Below are 14171 nucleotides of genomic sequence, written 5' to 3'. Positions count from 1 at the left end.
AGGTGGCTTACAATTTGAGGTTTGACTGCAGGGGGAGGGGGTGGGTGGGAGGGAGAGAGGGAGCACTCTACTCATTACTCCCAGGATTTTAACTTTTACCCAATTTGGGGTAATTTACCCCTGTTTTCCGACTACTGTTTTAGACAGTCATCTCATCTCTTCATAAGCCATCAGTTACCTACAAAAGGCTGTCAGGTGACTTCCCAATCTATCTCCAGATGGGTGGCCTCTACCATTCATTTGGCATATCAACTTGCTTGACAACCTGCCCCTAGAGTGGTTTGCCCTCACTCCACCAGGGCAGTAGCAGCCTCTACAGCCTTTCTCCATGGTGTACCTCTTCCGGACATTTACGCCTCTGCCACTTGGGCACAGCTGTCCACATTTATCCATCATTATAGACTCAACCTCCGGCAGATGATGCGGCATTTGGATGTGCTGTTCTAGCCTCTACCTTGGTGTGACACCCTGCCTCTGGGTAAGACAGCTTATTAGTCACCCAGGGTGTGATTCACAGAGGCCACGAAGAAGAAGAGGTTACCCACTAGTAACTGTAGTTCTTCGAGTGGACCTCTGTGATTCACACATCCTGCCTGTCCTCCCCTCTGTCACGCCATTGTTTGCTTACTGTTAAGCGGCGGTTGAGACAACTGAAAGGGGATGCTTGGCACCAAGGTACTTATATGGATGGGGAGAGGCATATTCTAATGTGTTTACTGCTACCGCAGAAGCTCTAGAATCTTCCGATGATGCTCCGCGCAGGCACGAATCACCCAGGGTGTGAATCACAGAGGTCCTCTCAAAGAATTACAATTACAGGTGGGTAACCTGTCATTTTCCTTATTACATAACACATAAAGCAAATGAAAGGCAGGCAGCTTTGGCTTTGTTAGTCAAGGACTTGAAACTAAATTGTTTGAAGTATTTTGAAACCTTCCGTGCAGCTCCATGGTCTCATGAGATTCAGGGCAGGAGGCAGTAACTGGACCTGTATAGGGCTTTGTTTCTTTCCTGAACACACCAGTCACAGCAGGCAAGCAGTGTAAGGGGGAATGGCCTATATGCTGTCATCTGTACCTGAGACATAAACTTAGTTATCAGATGGATACACTGCATTTGATTGTCAGTACTGGTCTCCTTAAGCAGCTCCTTGGGAGCGAGTTGCAGATTACAGTGTGACCCTCCTCACAGCAGTCATTTTTTAAATAATGTTCTGCTGATGAAGTTAAATCTGAGATAGTAGTTTCCTCGTTTTCCCTTCCGTGTGAGGTATACTTCTATCCAGAATGTGTTTATAAAATGGGAATTACTCCCTCTAAACAAAACTAGACTGTGGACACCATTTCTATTGCTCTTTCATTATACTATTTCATTCAATAGGATGCATTTTTGCTTTGTTTTATTGGTGAAATTGAGGCTTATCAATTTGTTTTGAGTGGATGTAGTGTAGCAATAAGCACATCAAAGATGCTTAATCAAATGTGCTGTTTTCTTGTAGACCCAAAATGACTTCATGGTGATCTGCAATGTTGCAAAAATATTAGAATTGGTAGTGCCACTGATGGAGCATCCGAGTGAGACTTTCCTTGCTACTATAGAAGAAGATCTTATGAAGCTTATTATCAAATATGGCATGACGGTAAGATTTAATTTGTACTTAAAAATTTGACTTCTACTGTAATGAAAATCCTGTATTTGAGAAGCAGGTTTTATAGCTATCACTTGAATTGTAATTGCTGTTATTGATACTTAAGCCTATGTCATCTGCTAAAATAAGGCATGGTCTGAAATCCAGTAGTAAGCTGCAACTCAAGTAGGCCCATTGAATCAGTGGAACTTGCAAAGAAGTTGATTCACTAAATCCCCACTGGTTCATTGGGACTACTTTAGTTGTGTCTTGCTATTGGATTTCAGCCCCTGGTTTCTGCAGTGATACATTTGGAGTGTTTCAGGTGTTATGTCTAAAGAAACTGTATTTTCTGCTTTACTTTTAGGTAGTGCAGCACTGTGTCAGTTGTCTCGGGGCTGTTGTGAACAAGGTCACACAGAACTATAAATTTGTATGGGCCTGTTTTAATAGATATTATGGTGAGTGAAATGTTACATATTCTGGATACAAATGTTTCTTAAAACTGATCAGATGTTTTAAGGGAAGGAGACCAATTTTAACCAAAGTTTCATATTCTTTTTCAGGTGCACTTTCAAAATTAAAAAGTCAACATCAGGAAGACCCAAACAGCACTATACTTACAGCAAATAAACCAGCACTCCTTAGATCTCTTTTCACTGTTGGAGCACTGTGTCGGCATTTTGATTTTGATCAAGAAGATTTTAAAGGCAACAGCAAGGTAGTATGCTATATTTATTTGGTCACCACTACACTGAATGAAAGAATGGTTGGTTGAACTGAACAACCAGAATAACAACAACAGATAAACTTAGTAGAGTCTCGTTATGACTGTATTATTGATAAATATTTACTTTGAAATGGGACTGAAACACTTCCAAGGTTATTTCTCAGTTATCTGTGCTCTTCCCTCTTTATCCAGGTTAACATTAAAGATAAAGTACTTGAGCTGTTGATGTATTTCACTAAACATTCAGATGAGGAAGTACAAACAAAAGCCATTATTGGTCTAGGTAAGAACTTATAAAATGTTTAAGTCTTTATTTATATGATTACATGCAATGGTATGTAGCAGCTGCTGATTCATGCAATGATTGCTATGTCCAAATTACTGTAATAGTTTGATTCTGTGTAGAGGAGAGGGAAAATTTCCATATTAGTTTTTTTGCAGCAAAACTAAATTATTGTAGTCTCTTAAAAGACCAGCAGACTTTATTTGGCATAAAATTTCATGGACCAGCTTGCTTTTTGAGATGTATGAAATGTAGTTTTAGTGAATAGACCTTTTTATAAAAGTTGGGTAGAGGGACGTACTGTATGAGAGATAATGGAGATACTGATAGTCATTATGGATCATCAGTGTTACTGGGGAGGTGAGTCTAGTTCAAGGGTCATTGATAGGATCCAGGTACATTCAAACAGAGATGAAAAGCAAGGTTGGGTGATGTCAGGCCATTTTTCATATTTCCTGCAGCCTGAAGACTGTACTCCCAGGGAGAGTGGCTAAAGGCAAGGATGTAGCCAACACGGCTCATTTACATGTTTATTTTTTATTATTTTACTTTAAAAAGTTGTTATGGTGGGTTTCTGTTCACTGAAAGATTTAACAGGGAAATGCATTTGACTGAAAATCCCCCTTCTGCTAAAGAAATTTAATGGCAAAAGAAATATTTTTTAAAAATAAAATAAAATATTGAGGGTATGGGGATCCATGGAGTGTTGGAATACCACAAAAATACAATGTATGTCAGCTGTAGGTCTAAGGCCACTAAAATACTGTACTTTAGCATCCATTTAGTATAGGGCTGAGCAATTTCCATGAATACCCATCCCTGGACCTTGGAGGTTCCTCATCCCCATGTGACTGATACAATATTTTTTTTCACAATTTTGTTTTTAAATGTAAGTCCTTTCTGTCACCCCTGGAGGCCAAAAGATAATTTCTTTAATGGCGGGTGCAGTCTGGAGAGGCTCAATGTGATGGAATTGCCCTCTGGAAGCAAAAAGGCAGATTAATGGGGGAAGATGAGGGTGCTGGGAGCCTATGCTTGCATGATAGGCGACGTTATCCACTTGATATATTATATATAGGTACAGGGATAACTGTAATGTTAGTCTCATTAAAATTAATGCAATACACGTTACTTATGACAAAGTCCCTTTCAGTTCCCTATAGTTTCAGGTAGTTGTTAATATTCCATAATCCAGCCTTTTAATCTTTATTGTTTTTATTAAATAAAAGCAGCATTAAAAGTGCCCAGAAGCAGGGAATAAAATCCATTTAACCCACAAACAATACCAAGAGATAAATTAAAATTAATTTAGATTTTAAAATAGGCATTAAAAGGCCTGGAAAAGTGCATGGGGCTTTACCTTATACTGATGGGAATTATGAATTGATGTTCAGTGAATATTTCTGGAAAGAACATTCTACTGTGAAAGTGTCATTACCCAACTAATAGTTTCACCTGCTGTACTTCACTTCAGGTACAGCAGGTACTTGAAGGTAATCTCAGGATTTGGGTCAACATCTGTGGGCGGAAGCAGTTCTTTAGGTAGCCTAGTCCCAAACTGTTTTTATAAGTTCAAAACCAGTATAAAGCCAGTGCAAATGGCCTATTAAGAATCTTGCAGCTCTATCCTGTACTACCTGGAGGTTTTGTACTGTTTCAAAAACAACCCCATGTAGCAGTATAAATGGGAGATTGCCAGAGCATGGATATTTGAAACAAATCTGTCTGTTTACAGTGTAAATTGTGAAAGGAGATTAAAAACAAGTAAATAACTAAAATTTAGTGAAGAAGAATGTAGATCAAGACTTATTTTAAAAACCGGGTTCAGTAACAAGATATACTAAATTGTTTTTTTTTCTTTTCCTTTTCTTATTTTCTTTCAGGGTTTGCATTCATACAACACCCAGGTCTAATGTTCGAGCAGGAGGTGAAAACATTATACAACAACATCCTTTCTGATAAGAACTGCTCAGTAAACTTAAAAATCCAGGTGTTAAAAAACCTCCAGACATACCTCCAAGAAGAAGATACACGTATGCAGCAGGCAGATAGAGAATGTGAGTGATGAATTTTATTCAGTTAACAGTCTAAATGCAGTCATTGTTATAAGCAACCATAATTCAGTTTTCAGCTTTATCTCTAAATTACATTCATCCCAGCAGACATTTCTCTTTATATTAATCGTTTTTGTGTGTGAGGAACTCAAATATTGGATAGCATCTTAAAAATAAATATATATTATTTTAGGTATCCTTGAATGAATGTTCTAACTCAGTTCTAAGCAGTAAAATGCAATACTCAAGTGGAAATGTTTTCTCTGTTTATTTGGGAGTATGTATTATACATACAGAAGGAAAAAATCATCATGAAAAAGCAGTATATTATTATTGTGCTGAAAATTATCATAAGCTGAAGATAGCCACATTTTAAAAGACTGAGCAAAAAGACAAGCTTAGGAATTCTAACGTAACATACACAATTTAAAAATAATATAATTTTTTAAAAAATCTCTCATTTAGCCAGCATAAAAAGAAATTCATTTATTTATTTACCCTATTTAAAATATTTTATGCAGCCTTTCTCCTTAAAAAGAGCCCAAGACAGCTTGCGTCATTAAAAATTTTTTATATCTGAATGCTGAAAACAGTAGGTATACAAGTATTAAAAAAGAATTAAACAAGTATTATATTCAAAATGGTAATAAAATCAATACTAAAACACATTTAAAACAACAGAGTACAACAATTCATTAAAAAACCCATCTCAGACGACCAATTATTAAGGGAAAGGCAGGCTGAAGAGAAAGGTCTTTGCCTGCTTGTGGAAAGATAACAAAGATGTGGCCAGTCTTAGCTACCTGTGGGAGGGAGTATAGAACCTGGGAGCAGCAGCAAAGAAGGCCGTACCCTCTGTCCCCATCAAGTGCATCTCTTAGGGTGCTGGAAGTGATACAAAGAATTCCTTCGATGATCATAAAGTCCGGACAGGCTAATAGAGGAAGATGTGGTCTTTCAGATAGCTTATTGAATTTTATTGAATGTCCACGTAGCTTTCTTCTCTTATCCTATCAAAATAGATTAGAGTCATGAAGCATATTTTTATTTCTTTAAACCATGGTTGAAATTCTATATCCATTTCAATTAAACATTTATTAAATACAACAAAGAACAGAATCTAATGATTCTTTTACAGGCGGAGGCAGACAAAGGTTATTTGTGTTACACTGATGAAGGGATTTAAGAGAGAAAGACAGAATATTTGGTCTTGGTCCAGAGATGTGATCAGGAAGATATTAATAGACTTCCTTGGGAGTTATGATCATGAACTATGTTTAGTATATTATATAAAAAATGAATATATGTGTATGTGAAATGATACAAAATACTGATGAAACATGTCCTTGCTTTTTCTTTCTTTGTTTAAATTTTAGGGAAAAAGGTAGCAAAGCAGGAAGATCTTAAAGAAATGGGTGATATTTCCTCAGGGATGAGCAGCTCTATCATGCAGCTATATCTCAAACAGGTCCTTGAGGCTTTCTTTCACACACAATCCAGCGTTCGTCACTTTGCTCTCAATGTTATTGCACTGACATTAAACCAGGGTCTTATACATCCGGTTCAGGTATGTAATGCAACAGTGAAGGCTGCAGTCTACATACTTTGGAAGTAAAATTCATTTAACATGGTGGAACTTAATATCTAAGTAGAATTGTCATAGGATTATGCTCAGATGTTTATGCTATATTGTGCTTCTTTGGAGTTTACAGTGGTGCCCCGCATGACGATGATAATCCGTTCCATAGAAATCGCTGTCTTGTAAAAACATCGTATTGTGAAAATCGTTTCCCCATTGGAATGCATTGAAACCCGTTTAATGTGTTCCAATGGGGAAAATAGTTGTTGTTTTGAGAAAATCACCCATACGGAAGTCATATTGCGAAGTGCCAATCAGCATTTAAAATAGCTGTCCTGCGAAGCATCAGTCCCGAAAACACCCGTTTTGTGAAGCGCCAATCAGTGCCAAATCGTCGTCTTGCGAGAAATGGTTTGCGAGGCACGGACCCAAACATCGTCCAGCGAAAATCGCCCATTGGAAACAATTTTGCGAATCACTATAGCGATCGCAAAATCTCATTGTCATGCAGATTCGTCGTTTTGCGAGGTCATCTAGCGGGGCACCACTGTATTTGCATACTCAGCAAAAAGACCTAACTATACAATTCAACTAGATAAAGTTTATTTCTTATTTCCAGGAGTTTAAACCCACTTTTTAATGCCAATTAGTTTTTTCATGGTCACTTATAATGTAGTAGGTACCTTTCTATCATAAAATTATAGTACCAAATTATCTATTAAATTCTATAACCTGCCTTTGGACTTTAAAGAATAATGAGTTGAACTTTGTATAAATGCAGAAATCTTGTCTCATTGGCTAATATCCTGTTGTGTAGTGTAGGAAGTCACATTAGAATAGGATCAGCGAGGATTTGATGAGTCAATTCCTCCATATGTTCCATTGATTCAGATGGGCTGTTCCAGTTGTAACCTGCTATGCCAAAATAAATCACAACTAAAGTAGGCCATTTAAATCAATGGACTCTCTAATTCCCATTGAATCCATGGGGCCTACTCTAGTGCCGCTTATGCTAAACAACAGGATTTTAGCCACTTATTATTTAGCTGTGTTTTCTCTAATTTTGTCTGTGTTCTAACAATCCCTATATGTTCTTTGAACAACTTTCTGTCTTGTTGACTAGTTTCCTGTGCCTCCAAAATGAGCATATTTTTTTGTTATTTCTGAAAGTGTTTGTTTTAGTAGAGTCCATGAATATGGAATTTGGAAACCAGTTTCCAGTCATTCTGGCATGATAGCGTGCATTTGGGCAGATTGGAATGAGTTGGGATGGATTTTGTTCAAAACATTAAGCAGTGGTGTCGAACTGTGGCCCTCCAGATGTTCTTGGCCTTCAACTCCCAGAAATCCTGGCCAGCAGAGGTGGTGGTGAAGGCTTCTGGGAGTTGAAGTCCAAGAACATCTGGAGGGCCACAGTTCGACACCACTGCATTAGGGGATTGGTTCATGCTCATGTTTTGAACAAAGGCTATAATGTGAGTTCTGAAGCATTGGAATGTGTGGTAGTTGGAAGGTGAGGGAGCAAAGCAGGGTTTTTTTCTGTGATCCCAAAGCATTCATGGAATGCAGGACTTTTCACACTCCATAGCAGGGGCGGACAAGGCCTTTTGTTTTCATTTTTAAAATATTATTTTTGCTGTTGGAACCTGAGTTGGTGAGCTCTGGTGGTCTGGGACTTGCAAGAATGCCCCTGGGAGGCTGGATGCAGCCCACACAGTGCTCTTTCCCACCTTCTCTGCAGTTGTTGCTGTTTAGTCGTTTAGTCGTGTCCGACTCTTCGTGACCCCATGGACCAGAGCACACCAGGACATCCTGTCTTCCACTGCCTCCCAGAGTTTGGTCAAATTCATGTTGGTAGGTTCGATGACACTGTCCAACCATCTCGTCCTCTGTTGTCCCCTTCTCCTTTTGCCTTCACACTTTCCAATCATCAGGGTTTTTCCCAACATTAGGGTCTCTGTACTTACTCATCATAAAATAAAGTCACATTTAAATAGCTGGCTAGCAAAAAAAGCAAAGCTTTTGATGTCTCTCTGTGTGTGCACATATGCATGCATGTGCATGCACGGTCATAGTAAATTCTTTCCCTCTTTAGGGAGAATCAGAACATTAATCAGGCCCGAAGATTCAGACAACCGCTTTGTGTGCTCTGGGACACATTATTTGAAGAATGCACTGTAGCAGACAAAGTAGTTACTGTGTATCAGGTCCATTTTTGTTACTGCTTTCCTCTTGAACAAGATACAACAGCTAAAAATAGTGACATAATCTGTTGAGAGATATTAAAGTGGAATAAAAGTGATAAGCCTTATTTATTGAAGGAGACTATGAACTCTGGATAGTTATGGGGCCAGAAAAAATGTGGAATATATAGGAATAGGTACAAGGACAGTAGAAATAATCCTCTACATGTAGTTAAGAGTCTTGGAGAGGTATTTTATTTCTCATGGTTCTAATACTGAGGAAGCTTATATCTGTGTAACAAAGCTTAAATTATGTTGCAGCTCCTGCACAATTAAATGGCATGCTGTCCATGGTCTTACTTCCACATGGAAGAGAACTTCCATATTAAACAACACTTTCTTCCCTATTACGGCATGCTCCTTGCAAGGTGTCTCTAGCCTGTATCAATAGGATTGCAGTCAGAAGAGGAATTCTTTTGAATCAGTATCAGTCTGCCCCCTGTAGTGTTTCTTATGTACAGGCCTGTTAGGGGACTTAGACTAATATGTCACACATCTATTTCAGCTGGGTTGCTAGGGTATGCTACAGAAAGATTCAGAAGGGTGTTTGTTTAAAATATTACAGTCGTGCCTCGCTTAATGATTGCCTCACTTAACGAGGAAATCGCTGTACGATTAGGGTTTTGCGATCGCAAAATGATGGTTTAAATGGGTTTTTTCATTTAACGATGATCCCTGCTTCGGGAACCAATTTTTGCTTTACAACGATCAGCAAACAGCTGATCGTCGGGTTTCAGAATGGCTGCCGGCTGAAGAAAATGCCCCCCCGCTGTTTTCTAGGATGGATTCCTCGCTTTACAGGCGCCGAAAATGGCCGCCGTATGGAGGATCTTCGCTGGACAAGCAGGTATTCAGCCCATTGGAATGCATTGAACAGTTTTCAATGCATTTCAGTGGGTTTTTTATTTTGTTTGACGATGTTTTCGCTCTACAGTGATTTCGCTGGAACGAATTAACATCGTCAAGCGAGGCACCACTGTAATATTAATAATGTGTTGTCAAGTAAATTCTGACGGATGGTGACTCTTTTCAGAGTTCTCAGGGTTGAGAATACTCATAAGTGGTTTACCATTTTCTTCTGGGACTGTACAGCTTTTGCAAGGCCACAAAAGGCTGGCTCTTTTCCCCAGGAGGCACAGTGAGGAGTTGATCTGGTCCTGATTCTTTGATCTTTCCTAGAGTGAAACAAATACAGTGTTTTTTAGTTTTAAGCATCTTGGCAGATGCATATATAATTATTTAAAGCATGAGGTTTTTATTAAAACATGCAAGCATACAAGCAGCTGTGTAAACAGTGAATTGGTAATCTTACTCTCTAGAATCCTTACATCCTTCCCCATGTAAGGTCATGAAGAGCCCACATGACTGGCTTGTTGAAAGTACCATCTGGTGCAAATGTTACTATTACTGGAGTAGCCTTTTTTGGATAACATTTTAGTAGTAAATTACTTGGCACTGATGTGACCACATGTGCAACTAATTTGACTGAATCCTGAATTGAATTGAGCCAGTATCAGACCAAATGGATACAAATTCTGTCTGAATAAGTTAGATTGATTTGGAGTAATTCAGATTAATTAGGCATTCTGCCCATCATATTGCCATATTGCCAGGTAGCACTGAAAGAGCACATAAGGAGTATGCTAGAAGGAACTGGCAGGATGGGGAAGTGTATTTTGCCTAATAAGATTTCTTCTTCCATCAGTCTCCCTAGAACTCCTCATTCACTGCTTGTAGGGAAGAATGTTAAAGCAGGGTGGATTTGATTTAAATAAAATTGAAATAAAATCACAATTTAAATCAATAGTAATCATTTTATTTAAAAACTGATTCAAATTAAAAATTAAAATATTTAAATTAAAAATTCTTGTTTAAACTTTAAAAATTTGATTTTGTTTAAATTAAATTGGATTAAAAAAAATTAAATGCTTATTGACTAGAAATTTAAATCCATTTTATCTAAATCAAAATCACCCTGGAAAGATATTGCTAGTTGCTTGTTAGCAGCAGCAATATTTTTCTATCTGCCTGTGATAGGCACACAGGTATGTTCACATACCCCCTCTCAAGAATCCTGTAGGGAAGTCACACCAGTGTAATTGTAATTTCATCCTTCATAGCAGTAAACTGCCATTAATTAATGAGTTACTGCAACTGGCCTGTGACCAGGAATGTGAGTGGCAACTTGTTAATTAGTGGCAATTTGCTGCTGTGATTTATAGAGTCACACTTCCACCAGCATAAATCTGAGATTCTGGCCAGTAAGTCTTATTGTACTTAACAAATGTTAAGGATGCTGATGCAAACTTTAAAGGTGTCTAGCAGAAAAGTATGTTGCTGTCTGCAACAAGTTAATAACCTGAAAAGGGGCAGCAGTCTATCCAGACTCCAGGGATCTCTGTAAAAAATAAATATGAAAAGTTACAGCTAGTTTTGTTTTTCATTGGAAGCCAGTAGAAGATACAAAGATTCAGATTTCTGAATTTGAGTTTATATTTCAGTCTGAGTCAGAGCCCAGTCTGGGTCACTGAATCCAGTGTAGCGTTGTAGATGGGCTTGCAGAGAACTAGCTGTCACTCATAGACCTCTGGGTGCGTGGCCTTGAGGCTATGAATAAATATGTGTAATTCTATCGACTGAATGAAATATTTGTAGAAAAATATAGATATCTTTAAGGAAATACCTTGATGTTGGGAAAGTTTGAGGGCAAGAGGAGAAGGGAACGACAGAGGACGAGATGTTTGGACAATGTCATCAAAGCTACCAACATGAATTTGACCCAACTCCGGGAGCCAGGGGAAGACCGGAGGGCCCGGCGTGCTCTGGTCCATGGGGCCACGAAGAGATGGACACGACTAAACGACTAAACAAAAAAGAGTTCAAACAGTAACTTTCAGTTTCTTTTCCAGTGTGTACCATATTTAATAGCGATGGGCACAGATCCAGAACCTTCTATGAGGAACAAAGCAGACCAGCAGCTGGTGGAGATAGACAAAAAATACGCTGGATTCATTCACGTATGTATTTATGTAGCTTAAAGGTTTTTAAATTTTTCAGTGGATGTAAAAATATGTATGTGTAAATGGCCAGCAATGATGGATATGGATAATCAGTCAGTACATATTTATTGTCCATTTATTTCATTTATATCTCATCTGTCTTCCAGAATTCGGATGAGAATAGATATAAATAGATACAAATAAAAATACAGTTCTGTTATAAACAAATTAGAATATTGAAACACCATTAACTAAAGCAGTTTAGAAAGCAGCATTTTTACAGCCACAGCAACAACAGTAATACAATACCCATCATTTAAAAGCCATACATCACCTTAGTAGCCTGTTATTTGCTAGAAGGCTGCTGGAGAAAAAGGCTTGCCACTGAAAGGACAGTAGAAGGAAAAGGTTCAGCCTAGCCTACCTTGGTTCCAGAATCAGGAGCAGGCACTGAGGTGCCCTCATTTGTGTCCTTAGTAAACATCTCTCTGAGAGAAGGGTCTTCCCCATTTATCTCAAACACCAGGCAGACTTGCGTGGGAGAGGAGATGATCTTTCAGATTGCTTGGTTCCAAATCATTTGCATCTTTATAGGTCTTCATCCCAGCACTTATAACTATACCTAGAAAGAGACTGGTAGTCAGTGAAGCTGTCATAACAAGGGAGTTGTTGAATTTTTAATCAGCTGAAGTTTCTCATCACTTTTGAAAGGCAGTCCCGGATAGACCACGTTAATGATAATCCATTATTGGATTCAGGGGAAGGTATCCATTTCATTTTCTGTAGTTGGAGTAATGAATTTAGAATGTTTTGTTTTGCTCATTTACATATAGAAAATTAAAAAGAAATATGTATTCTTGAAGGCTTTCACGGCTGGGATCCAATGGTTGTTGTAGGTTTTTCAGGCTGTTTGGCCATGTTCTGAAATAACATTATAACCGAGATGAAGACTTGAAATAGACTAATTTTATAACATCTATAAACCTGATTTTTTTAAAAAAAAACATATATATTCTAGTATATCCTCCTTAGTATAGAAGTCAAAATGGAATTTTGGAGTTTATTTACTCAGAATAGGGCCCAGTAAAGAAAACACACTGTTTTTATGTGTGAAAAAACACATGTTGTTTGTTGAAAGAGCTCAGCATTTTCCAGCCGTTCAGTTATTTTGTGGCCTTCCTCAGGGTGGCAAGTGAATAATTCCTACAAATATCCCTTAAAAATAGTTTATCACTAAGTGGCAACTCAAAGAAATACAGCGAAGAGAGAGAAGATCACTCTTCTCTCTCCTCGCTGAAATACACTCTTGGACAGAGAGAAAGGCAAGGTAACAGAGAATCGTATAAAAAGGAAACTCTAAATCCAAGTCATACACATAGCTGGATTACAAAAGTCATTATTTCGTGTTTCAGGTCCATAGGTTTCCTTTACAATTTCCTTTTGCAGAAGCCCTCTGGTTTTGTTAAATTCTCTATTTTGAACCCGAAAAACTCACAACAACCATCTCTATTTTGTATTTATTCACTAGGATCATAAACTTGCTTGATCCTGATTTGAGATGCTAGTTTATAAACTGACACTAAATTGTATTCGCTTGTTTTGGATTGAGAAAGAAGTATACAGTGGTGCCTCGTATAACGAGTGCCCCGATTAACGATGAATTCGCATAGCGATGGCATTTTTGCCATCACTTTTGCGATCGCATACTGATGTTGCCTATGGGGAAAAATCACTTTGCGATGTTTTCCCCATAGGCACCATTTTCCCCCAGCTGAGCGGTGGGAGCCTCCGAAGGAGCGCTCCCACAGCTCAGCTGGGGGAAAATGCCTGCAGTGGCCTCGGAAGGACCCTTCCGAAGGGTCCTTCTGAGGCCACCGCCGGGATTCCCCTTCCCCGCGGCTGGTTTCCCCGGCCATGGTCGGACTCTCAGGAGTCCGACCATGCCTCGGGTAGCCTGCCGCGGGTCGGATCCAAGCCACGGGGGGAGGCATGGCGGGGCTCCTCGGCAGCCGCCGCGGCTCGGATCCGAGCCGTGGTGGCTGCCGAAGAGTTGGCCATGCCTCACACACACACACCCTGCGGCTTGGATCCGAGCCGCGGGGGGAGGGTGGTGGGATCCGGATGCCTTTCAGGCATCCCGGGCTTGGATCCCACCCGCCGCCGGTTACCCAAGCCATGGGTAACCGGCGGCGGGTGGAATCCAAGCCCGGGATGCCTGAAAGGCATCCGGATCACTCCTCCCTCCTACCCTCCCCTCGCAGCTTGGATCCAACCCGCAGCGGCAACTCCCAGACATGTCCGATCTCCCCCCCCCCCACCATCGGGAGCAGCGGGAGAAGCCGCCCGGTGTGTGTGTGTGGGAGATCGGATCAGCTTCTGCCTTTCTTCGGAGCAGCCTGGCTGCTCCCAAAGGGCTGCCCCGACTGTGCTTTCAGCAGTGGAGGAGGTGCCCGGTGGAGGAGAAAGGCCAGATTGGCTCCTGCCTTCTCCTCCACCGGGCACCTCCTCCGCTGCTGCAAGCACAGTCGGGGCAGCCCTTTGGGAGCAGCCGGGTGGTGGGGGAGAAGGCAGGAGCCGATGCCATCTTCCCCCCTCCCCCGAGGCTTCTCCCAAAGGGCTGCGCCCGATAGTGGGGGAGAAAACCGGATAATCCGTT

General features: G+C 40.0%; 1 protein-coding gene and 1 long non-coding RNA gene across 6 annotated transcripts in view; one reads left to right on the top strand and one right to left on the bottom strand.

Moving 5' to 3' along the window:
* Positions 1-14171, top strand: part of NIPBL (NIPBL cohesin loading factor) — a 232471-nt gene that overhangs the window by 211531 nt on the left and 6769 nt on the right. For all 5 annotated transcript variants that reach the window (XM_020795682.3, XM_020795685.3, XM_072992835.2 and 2 more), the window contains 7 exons: positions 1499-1639; positions 1995-2088; positions 2194-2348; positions 2550-2640; positions 4524-4697; positions 6071-6261; positions 11426-11533. In XM_020795682.3, coding sequence (XP_020651341.3) covers positions 1499-1639; positions 1995-2088; positions 2194-2348; positions 2550-2640; positions 4524-4697; positions 6071-6261; positions 11426-11533 — 954 coding nt within the window. The remainder of the gene's footprint in view (positions 1-1498; positions 1640-1994; positions 2089-2193; positions 2349-2549; positions 2641-4523; positions 4698-6070; positions 6262-11425; positions 11534-14171) is intronic.
* On the bottom strand, positions 5508-11013 carry LOC140704993 (uncharacterized). Its single transcript, XR_012084554.2, has 3 exons — positions 10876-11013; positions 9586-9691; positions 5508-5704 (listed from the first exon to the last, which is right to left on the bottom strand). It is a non-coding gene; the product is annotated as an uncharacterized LOC140704993 (long non-coding RNA).

The sequence above is a fragment of the Pogona vitticeps genome, chromosome 2 (assembly GCF_051106095.1).
Source record: "Pogona vitticeps strain Pit_001003342236 chromosome 2, PviZW2.1, whole genome shotgun sequence".
NCBI classification, from domain to species: Eukaryota; Metazoa; Chordata; class Lepidosauria; order Squamata; family Agamidae; genus Pogona; species Pogona vitticeps.
This window is presented reverse-complemented; position numbering and strand designations above follow the sequence as displayed.